We start from the raw sequence: 24,896 nt of genomic DNA, 5'->3' as shown, positions 1-24,896 counted from the left end.
ATCTGGGGCTTAGACCCTGTTCTTATGTTGCCATCATCAGAGCCTCTGTGCTGTCCTTTAGGCTTTTTCAAGCCATTAGTGGGATTTCTTGATGTGAGCCACTTCTATATGTCAATAGAACATCCCATACAGGGGTTCGTCCTTCAGTGATTGTTCCTGCTCTGTGTTTCTTCCTGGATCATGGCTCGACACTCACTAACCTCACTCCTCACCCTCCCTCTTTCTGCTGCTCATAGAGCCTCAGGGTGCAGGACTTCAGATGGAGATCTTAGTGCATTGCAAGGAGTTATTGTGTTTTGACATCCATGGTATCTATCTCCTCCTGTAGCCAGCTGGATAGTGTAGTGACAACAATGCTCTCTTTGGAACAGTAGGTCAGGGTTTCAAATCCCAGCTCTGGTAAGGGTCTTTGGGCTAAACTCCCATGCAATCCAAACTCACTTTAGAGTATGAGCGACAGATACATAACTAAAGACATACTGACTTGGAAATCCCCTAGCTTAACAGTATGACAAGTGGACTGAGAAGCTATAATAAGACATACATGGACAAGGACTGACAGCATGTAATTAATGGCTATGACCCAATTAGAGAGGTTATATGCAACACCTGTGAGAACTATGGATGGATGAATAGAAAGATAACACCAATGATGAGAAGCAAGCTTTTATTTTGGTGTACTTTTTGCTGATTAGCAATTCAAAATTTAAACTCCTTTTCTAAAAAATGTTTATTTTCTCAGTTTGGAGTTATTTTTTCAGAAGTCCAAATTTTGCGATAATAACCCGAAATTTAGCCTTGTGGATAGTATGTCTTTATCCTCCCCACTTTCGGAAATAAACTTCTATTTAATGCTGCAATAACCATAAAAAAATCTACTAAGTCATTCATTAGGTGATAAAATAATCTTTTTATTATTAATTAACTATTTATTTATTTTTTTTTTTCATTTTATTGTTACATGATCGAACATTCCTGACGAAGTGTGTCACGGGGTTTCGCCGGCCCCGCCCAAAAAACAGAAAAAAAGATCACCTGACTTTATTCATCGCATTTTCGATCACTTCTCTGAAGACGTAACTACAGTCTTCTCGCGAGAGTACGCGCAGTTTCCCAGCCAGCAGTGTGGTGCGCTTGTAGAGACGAAGAAAGATGGCGACGCAGGAGAGCGGAGTAACCAAAGCTACCGTGAGCAACGGCGAGGTAAAAATGAATGACACTGTTACTGGGTTTTTCACTTTTAACGCGCGAGGCAGAGGAAGTTGGTTGGTTTGTGTGAAGCTCGCGTGTGGGGGTGCGCTGACATTTAAACGTGATCACAGTCGATACACGAGCCACAGTGACGTTGTCAGTGCCGGGTGGTTTTAAAACGACCCCCCCTCCTGGCGCTAACGATGTGTAGAGAAATCCCGACGGTAAGCGGCGAGAAGGCCGATGTTGAAGTTGAAATCTCACTTGAAATCACACGGTAACCTCCAACGGACTCGGTAATTAACCGACTGCCGGTGTGCTGAAGTGAGCCGAGTGAGTGCTGGCGTGTGTCAGTTAGCTTATCACAAGGCCTGAACCTCAACAACGCAGCTTGTCTTGCTTAACAAGGCCAGTCTCAAGCCCCTCTCGCACATTTCTCACCTCATGCTAAAACCTTCCAGCTACTGTCTACTTAGATATTTCAAGAAAACTTTTGACTCGAGGTGCATTTTCGAAATCCCCTAAAGGAAAAAAAAATGCATATAAACATCCTATTCACCTGAGAGCTTTTTAACACGGATAGAGTGGATGAATCAGGTGTAGCCGTCGTCAAATGTAGCCAACCATGAAAAATGCTCCTAAAATTGTCTTGTTAGCACTGGAGCCTTAATGAGGGCAGTAGCTAGCAGTTATTTTCCAAAGTCGAAAATGCTTATCACAAGCTGCTAGAGGTCATTGTGAATCATCGCTCTCTTTTTAGATGGCTAAACATTACTCTTCCGTTTGCTCAATCCTCAAAAATGTGTAGTGACACAAATACTGAATACAGGAGCATGACTGTAAAGATTGTAAATGCGTATCCATTCTCTATTGAAGACTGACACAGTCAATGATTGGCTTTTTATGATTCAATCTAAAGTATTGATAGCAACTAATGTATTGTTTATCGAGTACAGTTGCATAGCAGAGATTTTACCCATTTGAAATCGGAAATGTACTGGTTCTTATATAGCTATATTTCTTATATTCTACTCTCCTTGATGAATGCATTGTCAGTAACTCAGGGTTCAGTATCTTGCCCAAAGATACGTTTGAACGCAGAGTGGAGCCAGGGATCAAACCATCAGCTCCAGATGACCTGCTCCAAGCAGTCACAGGGTGAGAGGCAGATCGACAATGTATTGTAAGGCTAACACAGAGAGACATAGAACCACACATGTCTATGGCAAAGAATCACCAATTAATTTAACTGCAGGCAATGCAAACTCAACACAGAGAGACCCCAGGTGGCCAAGGTGCATCTTCCTGTTACGCCACTGTGCTAACCACTGTACTACCATGCCGCCTGATTCCAAATAAAAATGACTGTGTATCTGTATTGTCATCTTTTGCTACATGTTTTCTGTCAAAGAGAGAGAAAAAAAAAGCTTTCTTCTGTGCTTGAAATTCTGTGAATACACACATGTCAGAAACTAGGGTGAGGGTAACGCATACACAAAGTGTTTCTTCTGTAATAAAATTGCTCTGTCAGGATAAATGTGCTGTTGTTTTTAGAGTGAGCCCTAACGGGTCTCTTGAGGGCCACTACTAGGTGAATCTGTTGATTGAATTGCTTGTAATGGGGTGGGGGTGGGGGGTTACTGATGAGTTAATAACACTGATTATCTTGTCAGTGAGTGAACAATGAGCTCCTAAAATAAGTTTGTTGAAAGAAGGAATAAAAAGTGTGAGGATCTGAGTGACTTTGATGTGGGCAGATGTCTGGGAGTATCTCTGTAGGGTGCTAGCTGTATGCAGTTGGTAGTACATAGAAAAAGTGATGAGAGGAATGTCAACCAGTGACCCGATGGAGAACTGTCCACTGGTCCAATACAGAGAAGATTTCTGTATGCCAGCTTGTTGTTTAGCTCCAGGCTTGTCAGCTCAGTAGCCCCTTAGATAGTTGACCATGGGTTTGGACCATAAAAATCTGGAAGGTGGTTTGAGGAAGTATCATTATATTTATACGATGTGGAGGACTGGGTACGGTTACAGCAATTAACTGGGGAAGAGGTAGAAGCAGGATATACTGTTTGGGGGTTGGAGGAGGGAAGAGAAGAGTGAAGTGTCAGAGTGATGCTCCCGGTTTGACTCTCTGGTAACCTTGGATCCTGGTATTCGTGTGTGCTGCTTTGACAAGTACTACATACCTAAACATTAGGGACCTTGGGTAGCAGTGATTGAATGAAATCTATCACAGGCCAAGGTGGTCAAAAGAAAAACAAAACCTTTGAGCACATCCTGTTGTACCAGCCCAGATTTCAGTGCAGGGAGAGTTTTGATATATATATACACACACACACACACACACACACACACACACGTCATTTTTCACCCTGTCCTCCTTTACATGCAGCTGCATTGAGAGTTCTAGTTAGGGTTGCAAAGGGGCGGAAAATTTCCGGTAAATTTCCATGGTAAGTTAAGCTTGGGAATTTTGGAAATATTCCATATTGGAAACTGTCCATGGAAATAATGGGAATTATGGAAATTAATGGGAATTTAGGAGAACTAACTGGGAATATATTATTTCCAAGCATAAATATAAACAAATCATAAGAAAACCTCCATGCAAAATGTTTTCAACAGATATTTAAACAGATTTATTTGTAAGTACAGTAGAATAGAACACGTTTCAATAACTTGTTTCATGGATGAATAAAAACAGAAATGTTGAGTTCAATATTACCATCCCCTAACCCCGCTCATTCAAAAATGCCCCCTGTCCAAAAATCTCCACAAAGTCCCATTCAAAAGGTTAAATGAAAAATGCCACTTATCCTCCAAAACGTCCCATTAAACATTCAAATCTTCCTTCAAGCAATCCTCTTTTCTCATTTTTGCTCAGTCAATAGACTCTTCCTGGACCTCATCATCATCCAACAACATGTCCACTTCCTCAGCATCCAACTCTGAGTCTTCCTCTTCAGTGTCACTTTCCAGCTTTGTTGAGGATGGCTCTGTGTCAGGCTCAAAGAGCCGTAGGTTTGCCCGAATGCCGACCAGCTTTTCCACTCTCACATTTGTGAGCCTGTTGCGAACCTTTGTGTGGGTGTTCCCAAACAGTGACCAGTTGCGCTCGGAGGCGGCTGATGATGGTGGGATTTGGAGGAGGATGGAGGCTACAGGTGCAAGGGCCTCAGATTCACATAGTCCCTTCCACCAGGTGGCTGCAGATATGTGCTGGCATGACTGCCATATTCCATCCCCTTTCCAAAGGCCTTGCTTTGTTCGATACTTTGCCAAACTGCCTAGAACTTTGCCTTTATCGAGACCCAGGTGGTCAGACATGGCTGTAATGACCGCATAGGCACCGTTGATCTCTTCCCCGGAAAGTATGCCCTTGTCATATTTGGGGTCCAGCATGTATGCTGCTGCATGCACTGGCTTCATGCAGAACTCCCTCCGCTGTTCCAATGACTTGACCACAGCCGTTTCCTCTGCTTTCAGTAGTAGGGAAGTGGGCAGAATTGTCTGGATTTCTTCTTTGAGTTCTGCAAAAAGGCACTGGACATCTGACAAGATGGCACCATCCCCCTCTATCTTCGCTATTGCTGCTGCAATAGGTTTGAGGATTTTCTGACTGCTAGATACTCTTTCCCAGAACACATCATCCAAGATGACCTTCTTGATGTCACTGTCGATGCCTACAGACTGGGATATGGCCATCTCTTGCAGAGACTCCTTTCCCTCCAGAAGGCTGTCAAACATGATAACAACACCACCCCATCGCGTTATGCTGGGAAGCTTCAGTGTAGTACTCTTGTTCTTTTCCTTTTGCTTTGACAGAAATGTAGCGGAAGTTACTTGTTTGCCTTTAACATATTTCAGAACTTGCTTCACTCTCTTATTCAGAGTGTCCATTGTTTTTAGTGCCATTATGTCTTTTAGGAGAAGGTTTAGTGTATGGGCTGCACAGCCAATAGTAGTTATATGAGGGTAGGTCTCCTCCACATGTGCCCAGGCAACCTTCATGTTGGCTGCATTGTCAGTGACCAGTGCAAAAACCTTATCTGGTCCAAGGTCATTGATGATCACTTTTAGCTCATCTGCAATGTATTGGCCTGTGTGTCTGTTTTCCTTTGTGTCTACACTCTTGTAGAACACAGGCTGAGGAGTGGTGATTATGTAGTTAATAATTCCTTGTCCCCTGATATTGGACCATCCATCAGAGATGACTGAAATACAGTCAGCTTGGTCAATGGTCTGTTTCACCTTGGCTTGAACTCGACTGAACTCTTCATCCAGTAGATGAGTAGACAATGCATGTCTGGTTGGGGGAATGTATGCTGGTCGGAGAACATTCAAAAATCTCTTCCAGTACACATTGGATGTCAGCATCAGGGGTGAGCCAGTTGCATAGATTGCACGAGCGAAACACTCATCTGCGTTTTTCTGGCTAGTGTCATCCATAAAATCAAAGAATCCTCTGATGCCAGAGGGACCAGGAGCTGATGAGTGGGTATCTGACTCTGATACAGCTGAAACAGATTCATTTTCCCCTTGAGTGGAACTCCTGGCTGCTGCATGTGTTGGGCCTTGAGGAATTTTTTTGCACTTTGCAATGTGCTGCTGCATTTTTGTGGCATTCTTCACGTACGTCTTATCACAATACATACACATATATACAGATTTCCCTTGTACATTAGCTGGTGTAAAATGTCTCCACACATCAGATAGCGCACGTGGCATTTTTCTGTAAAATAAAACAAGAGCTTGTAAAAGTGCTAATGCAATGCAAGAGATCGTAATAATACAATTGCAATATGATAATAAACAGATATAAATAGTAAGGCTAGCTAAACAACTGGAATGATCTTCAAAACAAAACAACCAAATGAGGAAGCTAGCATCTTCTTTATGTTATACTAGCTATGGCTTATTTAGCATCTAACAGATGCTAGCATTTTATTTAGCATCTAACAGATGCTAGCATTTTATTTAGCATCTAACAGATGCTAGCATTTTATTTAGCATCTAACAGATGCTAGCATTTTATTTAGCATCTAACAGATGCTAGCATTTTATTTAGCATCTTATCAGATTGCTATCTACCAGATTAATACATTTTATGTGATATTCACAATTTAAACATTTAATGAATATATTTTCCCATAATATCATCAAAACTTACCTCACTTGTTAAGTCCACAGGCTCAAATGTGTGCCTTTAATACTCTTTGTCCTTCAGGCTCAAAAGTGTGGTCCATGTGTACATGTGATGGAGGCATGCACAGTGCCAGTAGGTGGTCTCAATAGCCATGCAGCAAGCTTGTGCTCTGTACATGTGATTAAGGAATGGCATGGATATTCAAGTGTATTTGAATTGCATTTGTTTGTTTTTGTCAATATTATGCTAAAATATACTTTCCTCAACTATATTTAAGTTCCCTAAGAAGAGCCAACCTTCAATTTTGAAAATTCCCACTTTATTCCCATAAATTCCCGTTAATTCCCGTTTATTCCCATAAATTCCCGTTAATTCCCGTTAATTCCCATGGAAAGATTCCATCTTTGAAAATTCCGGGAATTTTGCAACCCTAGTTCTAGTATGCAGCTACTATATTCAAGTTCAACACTTATATATCAACCCCACGTCCTTTATCTGCTGACTGTATCATAGAATAAATGAGGGAAACGGCCTCATCTGGCGCAGCTGCTTATCAGCCAACTGTCCAGTTACATTGAGGGTCTGAGCCTCTGGGGAACTATCTATAAAAATTTCTGTATTACCAAAATAGTTATCATGGTATCTTTGTGAAACCCCTTGAATTAAGGCACTAAAGTCTGCCATGTTGATTGTTTGATATCAAAACCACTGTGGTGGTGTACAGAGTGTGTTATTGTCCTGATATTGATATACTGCATTGTTTGAGCTGGCATGTAGGAGATAATGTCACCATGTTAGAGACACATTACCAGAGCCTGTGAACAATTGACTTATGTGAGTGCTTAATGTTAGACTCTGTGATAAATTAAGGATCTGCTGTGAACCAAGAATAGGTGGTTAATTGTTAATCTTTGTTTCAGAGGGTGTAAATTGTAAATGATTATCCTAAGCTGGAAGAGAGAGGCTCAACAATAAAAACAGGTTATCAGGGGATCTATCTGTGTAATGGTTATTATGTTGATCCCATCAAGACTCTAAGATCCTTGTCTGTTTAGCGAATTGCTTCTATTTTAACGCAGCAGGAAAAGTACTGGGCACTGAGGGTGAAAGGACCTATTTTGAGCCAATCCGTGTCCTTGAAACGGTCTGATTATGATGTTGTTAGGTCAGTGTTTTAACAAAAACTTAAAAAAATTTCAAAACTGATGGTAATCTGTTTAAACATAAAACATTTTTTTTGCCTCAAGTCATGTTTTGTTTCTGCTGGCTGACTGCTGGTTGGTGACAACAGGGGAGATTAGATGTTTAGATAGTGAATGAGTCTCATGACTTGGCATGTGTTTGTCTATTGTGTCACTTGAATAGAGGGTGGCCTTGCCACAGGGGTGGTGGGGGTTACATGGACATGGAGAAACTTGGAAAAAAAATGAATTAAAGGGCAAACGTATGACAGATTTCACTGAAACCAGGGGAAGTTGCATAATCATGCTGACACTGTTATTAAAGGTTTTGAAACAAGGGGTTCCCAAAATGGGTTGTCTTCATTCAAAATCAGGTGTGCCATAGGATTTTGTAAATGGTGGTTCATTAAATATAAAAATGTGAATGTTTTAAGACTCTACTACTTTATTAAAAGAGAGAAATTTAGAGAGGTGTTTGTTTTTTCCATATAGGTAATACTGATCTGACCCACTTGAGATCAGATTGGGCTGTGTGTGGCTCATAAGCTAAAATGAGTTTGACTCTCCTGCTCTGTTAGGTCAACAGGTCACAATAGGTAAATAGGGATTTGCCAATATTATTATTATTATTATTTTAAGTGATGTTTATTCTGTAGCAGAGGTTTTGTTTGTTATGTAGCTTCTTTTAGCTGCTCTGTTATTCACACGGGGTCATCACAGGTAGTATCTCCACATGTTTGATTTAGATTTTTTTTTTTTTTTTTTTTTTTTTTAATGCCCAGGGCCTTTCCTAACCCAAGCCCAAAGAGAATCTTCTCCTCTCAGTATCAAACTGGGGATCCTCTGCTTAAACAGCTGCTTTTTAGGTCTTTCGTGTTTGTTACTTGCTATTAAGATTTAAGTGCATCAGTGAGCGACAAATCCGCTGTTCTTATTTAAAAAGTTAAAATGCAAAGGTCGAGGTGTAGTTAACTCTTAAGGCCATGTAATAAAAGACCCAGAAGAACTGCGGTTTGTCACCGTAACTGCACCTTTTAGTCTTTACAGCTGCACTACATCGTACTGTATGTTCTTTGTTTTGGCTGCAGATTGAGGAAGAATTCTTGAATAAATCATATCACCACTTTAGGCTTTCAGGAAAGTACATTGGGTCTCTGGATATTTTTACTGTCAATAAAGCTCTTTATTTTTAACATCCTTTCTTACGTTGTGCCGTTGCTGCGTCATCTTTGTGACTATCTTTGACCCTGTCTGTATGTTTCATTTCAGGTAAGCAGCAATGGGACTGCTGCAACAACAGATGGCCAGACTGTGCAGACAGCTGGAAATGCACAGGACCCTCAACAGCAACAGCAGCAACAGCAAGCTCCTAATGCATGGCAGGTCATTAAAGGAGTTCTCTTCAGGTGACTTATTGCATTTTTTTTCTCTTCTGTTTACCAGCACACAGATAATCATTCGCTCTGTGGGCTGGCTGTGAGTTTAATGACCAACCAAATGTGTTATGCCACAGTGGTGTCAGAGTGAATGTAAATGGTAAGGTAATAATAAAGGTGTGAGCTGCTGCTGGAGTATACTGTAAAGTTTGCGGTCTACATTGTTTAGTTTCATTGTGGGGGGTTTTTTTTGTGCAGCATAAATAATTAAGAGGAAACTAGTGATGGATCATTGTGTCTTTCCAAATACTGTCTCACACACAGTGGGACTGAAACAATAATTCAAACCAGGAATTGAACTTTATTCAAGGCCACTAAAAAATAGATTATAGTCTGTTGTGGATATGGTCACGGACAGATGGAGACGTGACATCCGAGCAGTCATTCCTGTTATCCGTCTTTGATGTCCGCTTAAAGTCTGTCACATGGGGAGCATGTGTATCCAAAAAAACAGGCGTGCATGGGGACGTCCACACAGAATGTTGAGCTGACGAAATTTGTCATTGGTACACAAGCGAACCTATAGCGGACACATAAAGTATAGTCCATGCCTAATGCCAGACTCGCATGTTAAAATCTTTCTGTGTGTGTCACCTCTTCTGCCACTATGAGCGCAGGGCACTCCACAAGCTGTTTAGTTACCTGCTACCACTGATGTTGCTGCTGTAGCTAGGTGAGGTGGAGTAACACAAACTAGGCTGTCCATACTGCTTTGGTTGGCACTGCCAGTTTTATTTCTTTCCCTAGAAATTACTACCTCCTTTGCCGTTACTTCACGCACATTGTGAAAGATGCATGATTGATTGAGGAGCAATGTGTTGACTTCCTTAACAATTTTATGCCAGTATAAGTGACTAATCTCTCACAGTGACCTTTGTAACAGTCAGAAATTTTGCAGCAGGCTTTTCAGTAAGTTTCCTCCTGACTGCATGATTTATTTATTTTTTTATTTATGACTTTTTGGTCCAAGTTCGTAAATAAGGTAAAATCCATGTATGCATGATCACAAAAACTTAGTACGTGTTATGAAGTGTGCAGGACCTTTTTTTTTTTTTTCTTTCTTTCTTCTATAGTCAAATTAATAGTTGACTTACTCTGAGTGTGAGAGCTTTGTAGGAATATCAGTTCAGTTTGATTTATATAAATCCAATTCACAACAACAGTTGCCTCAAGGTGCTTTTTATGGTGGGTACCTGTGCTGTAACGGCTAGCTGTCTGATGGCCATTATCCAGCTATGGAGGAGCTCAGCTTTGATTTCAGTATCATTGTACACTCTTTGAAGAGTTTAGCAGTTTTACATTTTTTGAAATGTTCCTGTATAATAAAAATGTACGGTACATTAGGGTAAGTGCTCATTTAAAAAAAAAAAGCTGGACCAGAGTAGTACTTTTTTGGCACCTTGTTTGAATAACAGGCTTTGGCTGCTTTTCCTACCTTTGGCAACTGCTCAAGCAGAAGAAGAGGCCCATTTATAAGATTAAGAAGATTATATTGCAATAATCAGTTAAAACCCTTCAGTTAAAATCTTTGGCACTGAATATTTGAACACATTTCAGGATCATGATTTGGAAACACGAGTGTTATGATGGTATATACGTTTTCTTAATTTATGTTGCTGTTTCCTGTGGTTGTAAGATCGCAAGTGCAATAAAAACAACCCATTTGCTCTACTTCAGTAAAAATAATTATTTCACTTTTCTCTGTAAGTGCATTTTAGTATATGGTGGGTCAAGGAAAAAATGAAAATGGTCACATCTGTCACATATAGTAAACTGACCCTCCACTGTATGGTGTGTTGTATATGTCACTAGTACATGGACTCTTAAAGGAGTTTTTATGGGCAGCTGTGTGCCACTCCCCTGCTGGCCTGCTCTCAAACTTAGTTTCAACAAAGAAATTTGTAATTGTATTTATTTGTGGCTTGATTGGGGCATTTTCTATCAGGGGAAGCACACAGTGTCCTCTCACACGCCTTGATATAGATTTAATTACTTAACACTGCAAAATCCATGGAGGCAGCTGTCCTTGGGTGTGGTTGGCGATCATGATGGATGTGTTCTACTGTGCAAGAAGCAATCACAGTAGTCAGATGAACTGGTCATGGGGGTCAAACGTGTTCGGGTATGATCTGTGTGAGCAGAGTGTAAGGGAGGTTTGGCATACTGGGTCCAGTCAATAATCGACACACTTCCCCCTCAGCCACACAGACTAAGTAACATGGAGTAAGGACAGAGAGCGTTTTCACATTAGAGATCTGCATTAAAATATCAGACACAAAATCCATTATTTCTGTTAGTTAGAACAACACAAAAGGAAAGAGGTGCTGTGAATATTCACTTAAAATCACAAACACACAAAGTTAGGGTGGATACAAATGAAAAATTATTTGTTGAAATATTCTGCAGCATTTTCTTCTTTTGTCTTTGTAGATTATTCTAGTTTGACTCATCACCCTTGTGTGAGGCAGGAAAACAGTTTCTTTGAAATGTAATGCAGTTAGACTGGTTAAACTTTAATCTGATTAGCTTCCTTGCCGTTTAACTCGCCTGCAGCAGCTCTTTTTATTTAGAGATGGTTGAAATAAATAACCTTGTCTAAGAATTTGAACAGTTTTTAAAGTGTTAGTGACTCGATTCATTTCCCACTTCTCTTTTCCTCTTTTATGTTTTTGTTTCTCACTTATTTTCTTTTAATTCCTTGTTAGTTAAACCTTGTTTTCCTCTGACTGTGATTGCATTTGTTTCACCAGAATCTTCATAATCTGGGCGATCAGTAGCTGGTTCCGCCGAGGGCCATCCACTCCTGACCCCAGCACACCAGCCGGTGCCCCCAGGGTACCCAGCAGGAACCTCTTCCCCAAAGACACTCTCATGGTATTACACTGTCCCCTTTTCCTTTCCTTTATCTACCTCGTCAGCTGCATAATTGTTTATTTACCACACAGCAAACCAGTTTTCTGACTGTTTCTAACTGTTTCAAAATGATAAACACCTTTATTATCTCTCTTTCTGCAGGATCTGTACGTGTACGTGTCCCAGGAGGAAGTCTTCTCTGACTTCAACAACACAGATGCCCTGTTCTGGTTCCACAGGGATCTGGTCTATGGAGACTGGACCACAGGGGAAGATGGTGATGGCTGCTACCAGCACTATAAGGAAATGGATATCCCAGAAGTAAGGATTACTATGGATGAATTGGGGGAGGGTGACAGACAGTAGTTGGACGGTGAGAAAGAACAGTTGTTAGTTTAGGAAATGTGACGGATGTTGATGAAGGACGGGAAAGTCCAGTTTATAGTGAAGTTTGCATATTTGAAAGCTGTTTATTTTTGTCTGATTTTCTTTTTCTTCCACTTTCTGTCTGATTGTAGAAAATACAGCAGAACGGCTCACTTTACATACACCTCTACTTCACTAAAAGTGGATTCCACCCAGACCCCAAACGAAAGGGGCAGTATCGCAGACTGGCAACAGTTCACGCAACCAGAAGTAAGCACCTGTGAAAAGCACACTCGCTTTAACATATTATCCTGTTGTTGTAATGTTTGTTTAAAGTGCTAAACTTTGCTTTTGAACTCTTTCAGTGCTGAATAAATATAAGCGAAGAAAGTTTCTGAAGACCAAGAATCTGCTCACAGGAGAGACGGAAGCAGACCCCGAGATGATCAAGGTTAAGATTATTATTTATCCTAAAAAGGAACTGAGTTCAGCGCAGAGAGCTTCATTACTTTAATTCCTAATGCATACTTCACATATTGCAAGTATGTGAAGTAATTTCTAGGGTTTTTTCAATTTCCAGTTAATGTATTTGAGGTAGTTGCCTTCACATTTTGCAGCAGAGGAAAAATAGACGAAGATCAAAGACTTTGGAAACTGAGAACCATTTATTGGCTCTCTCACAGTCTGTAAATGATTGCCCTTTACCGACGTCTGAACAGAGGAACTTTGAAAACTCACAGTCAATGATTTTACCTTTCCTTATGTATATCTTTATTTGGTTGGTTGATCAAGTCACTTTTATTTTTAAAGCGCATTTAAAAAATAATGTAAACCAACCCAGAGTCCTTTTCTTTTGAGTGCTTTGCTGTTGGACAGGGCTTATTGTGAGTAGATGTAGATAAGTTGCAGTGCAGTTGAGCCCAAAGTGACTTTGCCTTTGTTTGTACTAGTAAGAAGTGTAGCAGCTGTGTGATGATCAGTTTGCAGTTACCAGATTAATATATTTATGTTTGCACTGACACATTGGGTGTTTCCTCACAGCGAGCAGAGAGCCACGGTCCAGTGGAGATTATCTCACATTGGCACCCCAACCTCACTATCAATATGGTGGATGACCACACAGCCTGGGTGAAGGGCTCTGTTCCACCTCCTCTAGACCAGTGTAAGTATCGGAAGTATAATGTGACAGTTATTTATCCGTAGTTTATTTAAAGCTCTGGTTTATCTGACATTACTGCTCTTCTACCCTACCTTATATTAGATGTTAAGTTTGATGCAGTCAGTGGCGACTACTATCCCATTGTATACTTCAATGACTACTGGAACCTTCAGAAGGACTACTATCCCATCAACGAGACCCTAAAAAGCCTCCCGCTCCGCCTCAGTTATTGCCCGCTGTCCTTGTGGCGCTGGCAGCTGTATGCAGCCCAGAACGCTCGCTCACCCTGGAATTTCCTTCCTGAGGACACCTACGAGCAATCCGATGAAGACCAAGACTCAGTCAAGGTAAGGAGTCAAAGGTTACTGAGACGAAACTAAAGTTTTCCTCCTGCAAGTTGGGCTTTAATATTGGTGCTCATTTAGATGCTGTGATCTTATTTCACATATATTTAAAAGAAAGTCTACTTGAGTTGGTATGTGCCAGATGGAGAGGATTTCAAATGCTTTCTAGCAGATTACCTTTTACTTGAAAACAAAATGCAAGACGCGTGATGAGTGGAAACTGGCACTTCATACTTGAGTGACCTCTGCTCTTCGGGTGTAATGTGGGACTTTGTTATCTTGGTGTCCAAATACAGGCTACTCTAATTTTCAGTTGACACTGTATTAAAGCAAAATACTCGTAGTCCCAATCCCAAATACTTGGACAGGTGCACTTTAGTTATTTACAAAGCTGTCATGTACGCTGTTTCTAGGGTGATTAACTTCTGTAGCAACTGAACATATAGAAGATTCATTGTTTTATAAGCAAGCTGAGTTTAACAATAAAGTCTTTGTGAAGGTGGCCCTCCTGGAAACCAATCCATACCTGCTGGGACTCACCATCGTTGTCTCCATTGTGCACAGCATCTTTGAGTTTCTCGCCTTCAAGAACGGTAAGGTCGCAGCAGTCTGTACTCAGGACTTCACATAACAGGAGGAGAATAGTTTGAACAGTGTGCGCCTACCCGAGTTTGACCTCAGCTCCGTCTTCTCCTCAGATATCCAGTTTTGGAACAGCAGACAGTCTCTAGAAGGTCTATCTGTGCGCTCCATCATATTTGGAGTATTTCAGTCTCTAGTGGTGCTGCTGTACATTCTGGACAACGAAACCAACTTTGTGGTGCAGGTCAGCGTCTTCATTGGCCTTCTCATTGACCTGTGGAAAATCACCAAGGTCATGGATGTCAAAGTAAGTTGAAAAACATTAGTTTTTTCTTGCAGGATGAGCAGCATTTGATTAAACTCTCTAACAGGCTCTTCCTTACCTTTTGCAGATGCTAAACTGTTTATTCATCGAGTGTCGTTTCCACCAGATTCTTAACTGTTGTTGTTTTTCTCTAGTTGGACAGAGAGAACAAATTCGTAGGAGTGTTCCCAAGATTGGTATTCAAAGATAAGTCGACTTATGTGGAGTCTTCAACCAAAATCTACGATGATGTAAGTGAAACCAACACCAGTCACATTCAGAATGGTGGATGTAACAAATGCATTCACATGATTGTCTTCAGAACGGATGAAACATGATTAAATTGGTCTGTTTAAATGTTTATCTGAAGGAAGCTTCTCTAAATATGTATCTCTCTGTAAGTTGCTTGGATATTTCTGATAAAAAGGATGAGTGACATCTTCTTTTCTTCATTATCTCATGAACAGATGGCCTTCAAGTACTTGTCATGGCTGCTCTACCCTCTGTTTGGCTGCTATGCGGTCTACAGTTTATTGTACGTAGAGCACAAAGGCTGGTACTCATGGGTACTCAGCATGCTCTATGGCTTCTTGTTAACCTTTGGTAAGTTAATCTGAAGCAGTTTTATACTCTGAGGTCTTAAAACTTAATCCACAGGCTGAAGGAACGTAAACTGTGCTGGATTTACTAACTATGAAATAAATGAAGAATACTGAAGTGTTCCTTAAAAGTTTGGTTTTTAGATATAATATTTTAAAGGTTATCTTAAAAGGATGATATGAATAGAAATACAGAGCTACAGAGACAACGTTCTGAGATAAAGTTCATAAAAACCAAAACCATTTCCTGAGTTTTTAGCATAAACATTTTAGAGATCCCTGGCATTAAAGTATTAGATGAATTGTGTGCTCTTCCTGGAACTGTTTGTTTCCTCTTTTCTTTCTGTGGGGTTGATTTTTACTCTGTCATCCAGCAGGTTTTTTCAGTTTTTTTATGTTAATCTATTTTAAAGCCCAGAGAGGAGGCTGATTTATTTTGGTCTCTCTCGATTGCCTCGCCTCTGAGCTGCCGGACTCGCAGCTAATATTTTCATGCTTGCATCATGGTTACGCATTCAATTCCCAGTAGCCTTAGCTAATGTGCTGTGTATTAATAAACTTCACCTGGTACACTCACTCGCGATGGTTCTTGCTGGTTAAATTACTGCCTGTGATATAGGAATTCTTAGTGTAATCTAATCTCCTTTTTCTGTCTTTTTTTTTTTTTAAAGGTTTTATTACAATGACGCCACAGCTTTTCATCAACTATAAAATGAAGTCTGTAGCTCACCTCCCATGGAGGATGCTCACCTACAAGGCTCTCAATACCTTTATTGATGACCTTTTTGCCTTCGTAATCAAGATGCCAATGATGTACAGGATAGGATGCCTCAGAGATGGTGAGTTTTCTTTCAGATATTCATTAATGTTTTTTTTGTTTTTTAAGAACTATACCAGGATCAAAGAAAGCTAATCGCCTAAAACATCATTTTGCTTCCTCAGCCAGTGCAGCTTTGACTTTGTAGCATTAAGATGAGTGTTTTGTTGGAGGTGGTTTAAGATTTGCCTCATTCTCTAGAACGGTTTCCAGTTGACGTGGGTGGTTTTGTGCTTAAACAAAACCACGATCGTGGCTCAAGAGTTGGGAGTTCGCCTTGTAATCGGAAGGTTGCCGGTTCGAGCCCCGGCTTGGACAGTCTCGGTCGTTGTGTCCTTGGGCAAGACACTTCACCCGTTGCCTACTGGTGGTGGTCAGAGGGCCCGGTGGCGCCAGTGTCCGGCAGCCTCGCCTCTGTCAGTGCGCCCCAGGGTGGCTGTGGCTACATTGTAGCTTGCCATCACCAGTGTGTGAATGTGTGTGTGAATGGATATGTAAAGCGCTTTGGGGTCCTTAGGGACTAGTAAAGCGCTATATAAATACAGGCCATTTACCATTTAAACAAAATGCCGTCCTGATTTCTTTTATCGTGAGCGTATTGATCAAAAAGAAAATGTAGAATCACTGTCTCATACTGGAGGATTGTTTCTTTTCTTTTTTTAAATGTTTTTTTAACTGTCATTCTTGGATCTTTGACAGCTGTTGGTTTTCATAATCCTCTAACTCCACCTAGTGTTAACTCACCAGATCTCAGTTTTGAACTTGGTGTGATCATTAATCATCATCCACAAAGGTCACCGTGCCGCCTCTCATGAAATATTTCTTTGACACAAGAAAAGCCTAAATTGTAGTTCTTCTCCTGCTGTACAGTTCATGTTAGTTCATACAGTTTGGTAATGAAGCACTGAGCCCTGCTGTGCAAACTGAAACCTACACACTTTGCAGTTAGGAAGCCTTTAAATAAAATCCCCTGCTTCACAAATTAAACAGCTACCACCTACAGTGTGTGGCCAGCCAGTCAATTAGATGTTAGGTGGGCGACACTAATGTGAATTTTCGTTTGCTGTCTGTGCTAACTTGCTAAGTTGGACACGAAAAAGTGGTTTAGAGCAGCGCTCACATCAGCAAGAAGTCAAGTCAGTAACAACCAAACTGGGAGTAATGATTTGGTTGATATTCGCTGCACTGAGGACACTGATGTTGCTGCTAAGCAGATGATGGAGACCTGTCACATCTCTTTGAAACAACAAAGATGTCAATCATCAGCTCGTGCAGCCAGCTCTTAAACATTTTGTCATTTGATTTGTGAAATAATTGGAAAGTGAAAATTAGTGGGGTTAATTTGTGATTCTAAATGTCCCTGGGTGTGTATGTGAGTGTGAATGGTTGTCTGTTTAAGTGTGTTAGCCCTGTGACAGACCGGACATCTGTCCAGGGTGTACCCTGCCTCTGGGAGAGGCTCCAGCTCCCACACAACCCTGATAAGGATAAGAGGAAGAAAACGGATGGAGCGGAAAGATGTATCAAGTATATTCTACACTGAGTGTTGGTGAATTCATATATTCACTTAAACTAGGAGGACAGGTGTGGTTTATACTAAGCCCACTGTGTAACTTTGCTATATACTAGATGTACCTATTGAACGTTGCATTTGGACTTTCCAACAAGGGGAATTCTGTATGCAAGAAGGCTTAGTTATCTCTATATCAATTACAACAAAATGAAACTAAACGTTCTCGCTTGTGAGAAGAATAGAAAACTAAGCAGTAATCGGCCACAAGGGACGCTTGTACTTAAGATTTCTCAGTTTAAAATAACAGGCTGTGGTAATACTGGTGTATACATGGGCAGGATGTTGTGCAACTGTTGCTTTAAAAGCATGTAGTAACCAAATCAGGTGACAAGCAAATCTTGTATTTAAAACAAAGACAGATACGTTTGCACTGCATTGTGAGCATATTTGTTTCTGACTGGACCTCTACTGTACGTGAATACGTTCTCATCTCTCTGCTTGCAGTGCAGTTTTTGCCATCATAGCGTGTTCAGCTTTGATGGGAGATGATGTCAGTGCTTCACTTGTTTTTGATGCTTCTTAAGTAACATATTGGTCTCAATTCAGTTTTATTTATTTAGCTCTTAAAAAAAGTCTGATTGGGGCTGGTTTCTCACTGGACCAAACTGTGTCCTCTCCTGCAGATGTGGTGTTCTTCATCTACCTTTACCAGCGCTGGATCTATCGAGTCGATCCCAACAGGGTCAACGAGTTCGGTACCAGCGGAGTAGACCACGCCCAGAACAACACAGCAGCCCCTGCCCCAGATGCCGCCTCCGCTGCAATCACAGACAAACCAGAAGGGGAGAAGAAGAATGATTAAGCGAGATCCCACCCTCATCTTCCTCCCTGGCTCTCACTGCTGGAGTGAAGAGGACTTGTGGAAAGTGGGGCATGGAGTGGAGTTGTTGTTTAGCTATCATGGATGCCGCTACCAAAACAGAAAAAAGAAAAAAAAATATGCAGTTCAGCTGTTCCTTCTGGTTTCTTTGTGGATGCACAGAGAGTCATATTCAGTGTAGACTTGGTAAATTATTTCTGCTCCCCACCCACCCCTGCCCTCCGTTTTGCAGTTCAAGTGAAGTAAAACAAAACGTGATGTACTGTATTCTGTATGATTTTTTTTTTTTTTTTTTTCACTTCAGAGGGTAACAGTGTCTGGAAGTAGATGTTGGGAGGGGAACAGGTCGCAGTTGTGCTACTTTTTATTATTTTTATACAGAGGAAAAAGAGGCCAGGTGCAGCTTTTGTTCTTTGTGTAGATTCCTTTTCATTCCATGTGAGCACTCTGTTTCGGCTTGGTCGGAAACGGGTGAGTAGTGCTGGAAACTGGAAAGATCCTGAGCCGCAATGGAGGTTGGTGAAGAAGCGAGGTGGCGACTGGATGACCGTGCAGGACGTTACCCACGAGATAATGACTACTACCCTGAATTTTAAACAAATGGTTAATGTTCTAAACTTGAACATATAAAAAATAACAGCCTTGTTGGTATTAATATAAATATATTAATATTGTCAATGACTTAATTTTTGTTTTTCAGTCACTGATGCATTCTTTTGTATTTTCCTCAAACTGTACAGCCTCATGTTAATATTACCAATGTCAAACTGTTTAGCAATAGGTAATTTGCAAGTCTCATTTTTATTACCCCTCCCCTTCCCCTTCCTCAGCTGGTCATCTGACTTTTTGGATGGTTTCATCTTCACGCTCCAAAATCACTTTTGACGGACACAGCAGAGTCGAGCAGAGTCAGGCTTGTGCTGGAAGAGTTACAGTGTCTCTTTTTTTCTTTTTGAGTGCTGTAAATCCTGAAAGGATGAGGGGTTCCATGTTGGTACATATATTTTCAAGGATTCATGTTTATAGTAAAACTAAGTGTGATTTAAAATGTCTATGCAAAGTTGTTTTTGTTTTTGACACCTTTTTAAAATATTTGTTTTAGGACAACATTTTTGCATGACACTTCATTTTGCATATTAATTTCTATTGATGTTACAGAAAATACAAATTGTGCTAACACGGCATCTACACTACTGAACTCTTTCATCTTTGTGTTATGAGTTGAGGTCCAATATTCAGCCAGTAACAGCCATCATAACATCCAGAACTCAAGGTCGTAGATTGGAGTTGAGCACAAACAAGCCAACAAAATACAGCGGCTTGCAAAAGTATTCGGGCCCCTTGAACTTTCCCACATTTTGTCACATTACAGCCACAAACATGAATCAATTTTATTGGAATTCCATGTGAAAGACCAATACAAAGTGGTGTACACGTGAGAAGTGGAATGAAAATCATACATGATACCAAACATTTTTTACAAATACATAACTGCAAAGTGGGGTGTGCGTAATTATTCAGCCCCCTTTGGTCTGAGTGCAGTCAGTTGCCCATAGACATTGCCTGATGAGTGCTAATGACTAGATAGAGTGCACCTGTGTGTAATCTAATGTCAGTACAAATACAGCTGCTCTGTGACGGCCTCAGAGGTTGTCTCTAAGAGAATATTGGGAGCAACAACACCATGAAGTCCAAAGAACACACCAGACAGGTCAGGGATAAAGTTATTGAGAAATTTAAAGCAGGCTTAGGCTACAAAAAGATTTCCCAAGCCTTGAACATCCCATGGAGCACTGATCAAGCAATCGTTCAGAAATGGAATATGGCACAACTGTAAACCTACCAAGACAAGGCCGTCCACCTAAACTCACAGGCTGAACAAGGAGAGCGCTGATCAGTAATGCAGCCAAGAGGCCCGTGGTGACTCTGGACGAGCTGCAGAGATCTACAGCTCAGGTGGGGGAATCTGTCCACAGGACAGCTATTAGTCGTGCACTGCACAAAGTTGGCCTTTATGGAAGAGTGGCAAGAAGAAAGCCACTGTTAACAGAAAACCATAAGAAGTCCCGTTTGCAGTTTGCCACAAGCCATGTGGGGGACACAGCAAACATGTGGAAGAAGGTGCTCTGGTCAGATGAGACCAAAATGCAAAACGCTATGTGTGGCAGAAAACTAACACTGCACATCGCTCTGAACACACCATCCCCAGTGTCAAATATGATGGTGGCAGCATCATGCTCTGGGGGTGCTTCTCTTCAGCAGGGACAGGGAAGCTGGTCAGAGTTGATGGGAAGATGGATGGAGCCAAGTACAGGGCAATCTTGGAAGAAACCTCTTGGAGTCTGCAAAAGACTTGAGACTGGGGCGGAGGTTCACCTTCCAGCAGGACAACGACCCTAAACATAAAGCCAGGGCAACAATGGAATGGTTTAAAACAAAACATATCCATGTGTTAGTACGGCCCAGTCAAAGTCCAGATCTAAATCCAATTGAGAATCTGTGGCAAGATCTGAAAACTGCTGTTCACAAACGCTGTCCATCTAATCTGACTGAGCTGGAGCTGTTTTGCAAAGAATGGGAAAAGATTTCAGTCTCTAGACGTGCAAAGCTGGTAGAGACAGACCCTAAAAGACTGGCAGCTGTAATTGCAGCAAAAGGTGGTTCTACAAAGTATTGACTCAGGGGCTGAATAATTACACACACCCCACTTTTCAGTTATTTATTTGTAAGAAATGTTTGGAATCATGTATGATTTTCGTTCCACTTCTCACATGTACACCACTTTGTGTTGGTCTTTCACGTGGAATTCCAATAAAATTGATTCATGTTTGTTGCTGTAATGTGAGAAAATGTGGAAAAGTTCAAGGGGGCCGAATACTTTTGCAAGCCACTGTATGTGGAGTACTGTGCAAAGTCTTTAGCTGCCCTTCATTTCTTCACACATTTTTGTTTTCTCCTCAACTTCTCCAGTTTCCTCAGATTTTTAAGGACTCTCCACACCATGTTGAGATATACCATGTTTTCAGTTGATAGCGCCGAGTCTCATTTTCTATGTGCAAAAAAACTGTTTACTGTTTCTACTGTTATCTTTAGCATTTTTATTTTGTAGATTTGGCTAAAGAAAGGAAACTAATTGTGTTTTTGTGACATGCTGCTAGTAACAACGTGCACAAAGACACAATTTGAAGCTGGTTCTCGCTAAGCTGTTATGTATAGACACAGCAGTGGTTCATCCTTGAGTTAGTTTATGTTTACTAGAGTTAGGTCAGTGGTCAGGTAAAGGTCAAAGACTGGGCTGGAAATGAATGAAAAAGCAGCCAATGTCAAAGAAAAACTTTGAAAGATGTTCAGAAAACCCAAAGGACTGTTGCTAAACACAAAAAGTGTAAGCTAGTCCGGCTTTTTGAAAGCAGAACATATAGAAATGAGATCTGGCTTAAGACTTTTGATTGGAAGTAGAAAATATGATTCAAGAGGAGGAAACTTTAAAATGTTAAACATAATTATAAATTAGGCCTAATTATAGAGTTTCTGATCTAAATTAAGGTTTGTAAGGACAAAGTGCCCTTTCTGGCCTCACTGTTATGCATTATGCAAACAGATAAAGCGCCGAGGGTTTGATTTAAAAAAGCTCGGTTCGTGCTGTCCCAAGGCGGGTTCCCATCTGTGAGGACCTTCCGCGCGGAGGGGGATTGCGACGCGTCCAGCAGCCAATCAGCGCGAAGCCTGCTGCAGAAACACAAAAGCGGAGCACACTTAGTTCCACACATGGCTTCGGGACGGTTTGACACTTCTCCCCGGGATCAGACAGACACTCTGAGCCGCTGTGCAGTCTAACTGGTGGTTTAAGGAGCTGTTTCAGATTTCAGGACGAAGGTCTGGACCGAGACAGGGGGAAAAAAATCCAGTCATCTGGTTTGGCGAGATCTCAAGGAAGAATTCAAGGACACGGCGGTGGAGTTTAACGTCCTTAAGGTGGTTTAAGACTCGACGCGAGCCATGATAGACATGGACATGGTCAACGGTACCCCTGGCGGGTGGTTGTCTTTTGTAAACCTGTTGAATCTTGTGCGTAAAAACGCTGACATCTTCCTGAGGCGACACGACAGACCGCAGCCACTGGTCCCCAAAGATAGGTATATTTACCTGCAGGTAACCACTGCTCTAGATTGACTGTCACTGGTTAAACTAAGGGCTGACTACAGGGCAGGAGGCTTGGGGGGTTTTGGTGCAGTGCTCAAACAACGTACCACAGATTCATCCACCAGTGACAAAAACAAAACAGAGGAAACTGTTCATGTGATGTGGTAACCGCTCAGATTCTGACACATTGTGTCTTGTGACCCGTGGTCACAAAACGCAAATAAAAAAAGAGATGAGTGATTTTTAAATTTACTTTGACTTGTATTTCATTGCAAACAATATGAACACAAAATATTTCATGTTTTGTCTGGTCAACTGCATTTCATTTGTGAATATACATCCTTTCCTGTCATTCAGACCTGCAACATACTCCAAAAAAGGTTGGGAAAGTATCAATTTAGAGCTAGTAATCGGGTAAATTTGTTAAATAATGATATGATTTGAAACAGGTGATGTTAACAGGTGATTGTAATTATGATTTGGTACAAAAGCAGCATCCAAAAAATGTCAAGTACTTTAAGAGCAAAGATTGGCTGAGGATCGCCAGTTTGCCAACAAATACGTTAGAAAATTATTGAAATGTGTAAAAACAATATTCCTCAAAGAAAGATAGGAAGAGGTTTGAATATTTCACCTTCAACAGTGCATAACATAATTATAATATTCAAGGAACCAGGAGGAATTTCAGTGCGTAAAGGAAAAGGGTGCAAGCCTAAGCTGAACAACCGTGATCTCCGATCCCTCAGGCGGCACTGCATCAAAAATCGTCATTCATCTGTAAGTGATATTACCACATGAGCTCAGGACTACCTTGGCAAACCTTTGTCAAGCACCACAATACGTAGTTACATCCACAAATTCAGTTAAAACTGTACTGTGCCAAAAGGAAGCCCTATGTTAACAGTGTCCAGAAGCGCTGTCAACTTGTCTAGGTTCTGGAAGGCATCTGGGACGGACCATCGCACAGTGGAAACGTACTGTGGTCAGATGAATAAGTATTCTTGGGGAGAAATGTCTGCTTTGTGACTTCAGTCCCTAAACATCTTTTAACTCTCTGGGTTTGTTCAAAATCACTACCCTTTCAGCTTGTTCGTGGCCAAAAATGCCAAAATGTCTGTAATTTTTTATTATTTTTTATGTTTTTTGCCATTTTCTCTGCATAAAGCCTTTAACTAACTTCAGTTCTTTTCATAAATATAAAATAGTTATTACTTTTTACATTTTAACCCTTTAAACACCAGTTTATTTGTCCACTGCATCAGTTGGAAGACAACCTCAAATCTCACAATTTTATATATTTGCATTGCTACTGGAATTTCTTGTATTATTAATAGTAGAGTCTGGGACATGTAATTGATTCACATCAACATTGATTATAATGCATTGTTATTTTTGTGCAGGGAGAGCAAAAACATAAAAACTCCCTCTCAGCTTGTTCGTGCCAAAAATTTACAAAATGCTATAAAATGAATATATATAATATATATGCTATTCACCTCAGGACCAAACTGGATTTAGAGTTTGGTCCTGAGGTGATGCTATAAAATTAATATATATTAAAGCATTTTTCTACTTTCATTGACTTGATTTTTTTGTTCCAATCCTGGAGGTGCACCTTCTTCTCATTTTGTTGGTGGGGTGTGGGTCACACTCTGGTTCAGACTACTGTATCCTGAGATCAATGGCAGAAGTGGCTGAGAATCGGGGACAAGGGTGTCTTGCAGTTGTTGAGGTCACCGGCATGTGCCCCAGCTCTTCCAGAATCACTCTTCATTTCTAGGTTGTAAACTCATTCTAAACTCCTGTGTTGAGTTTAGAATAAAAGCAATCTTACCTAAATTGCATGATTTAGGGCTGTCAAAAACAAGTAATCAAAAAAGGTGGTTATAATGGGTTTCAGTCGGCCAAAAATGGCCACAATAGAGCCAAGAGGAACAATTTGATGTGTAATGTATATCAGTGGTCCCCAACCTTTTTTGCGCCATGGACCGGGTTTAATGTCAGACAATATTTTCAATATTTAAGGTGTCGCATGTGAATACAACAAAATAAAATGATACGACCGAAACAAACTCGTAAACATAATAATAAACGTGAATTGACTGTGTAATTGTGTAACTTTATTAGCAGTGTCCTCTGAAATGCGCCAACAACAGAGTAACATCCTCCTCTCTGCCCCTTAATGCTCTCTGGTCGCTATGGTAACGCGTAAATATATCTTTCAAAATAAGACACGACTACAACACGGGAAAAGACCCAGGGAAACCGAGCTAACAATAAAAACCCTGAAAACCATAAATTTCACACCTGAACCTCAACGCTTGCGGCCCGGTACCAAACGACCCACGGACCGCTACTGGTCTGTGGCCCGGGGGTTGG

The 24,896-nt window shown here is 40.9% G+C and overlaps 2 protein-coding genes across 2 annotated transcripts; one reads left to right on the top strand and one right to left on the bottom strand.

Annotated features, from left to right (window-relative positions):
- Positions 1-1,072: 1,072 nt before the first annotated feature.
- Positions 1,073-19,422, top strand: clptm1 (CLPTM1 regulator of GABA type A receptor forward trafficking). The gene is made up of 14 exons (XM_080889594.1): positions 1,073-1,203; positions 8,791-8,927; positions 11,708-11,831; positions 11,973-12,131; positions 12,329-12,446; positions 12,542-12,627; positions 13,218-13,338; positions 13,438-13,682; positions 14,179-14,272; positions 14,378-14,568; positions 14,721-14,816; positions 15,033-15,168; positions 15,836-16,003; positions 18,178-19,422. The coding sequence occupies exons 1-14, from the start codon at positions 1,153-1,155 to the stop codon at positions 18,354-18,356; spliced, it is 1,905 nt and encodes a 634-aa protein (XP_080745720.1). The 5' UTR covers positions 1,073-1,152; the 3' UTR covers positions 18,357-19,422.
- On the bottom strand, positions 3,796-6,784 carry LOC308401450 (uncharacterized protein). Its single transcript, XM_080889658.1, has 2 exons — positions 6,365-6,784; positions 3,796-5,926 (listed from the first exon to the last, which is right to left on the bottom strand). The coding sequence occupies exon 2, from the start codon at positions 5,920-5,922 to the stop codon at positions 4,075-4,077; it is 1,848 nt and encodes a 615-aa protein (XP_080745784.1). The 5' UTR covers positions 5,923-5,926; positions 6,365-6,784; the 3' UTR covers positions 3,796-4,074.
- Positions 19,423-24,896: the final 5,474 nt, after the last annotated feature.

This window comes from Rhamphochromis sp. 'chilingali', assembly GCF_963969265.1.
Source record: "Rhamphochromis sp. 'chilingali' genome assembly, chromosome: 8".
In the NCBI taxonomy this organism is placed as follows: Eukaryota; Metazoa; Chordata; class Actinopteri; order Cichliformes; family Cichlidae; genus Rhamphochromis; species Rhamphochromis sp. 'chilingali'.
Note: the sequence above shows the minus strand (reverse complement) of the source record. Positions and strands in the feature narration are given on the sequence as shown.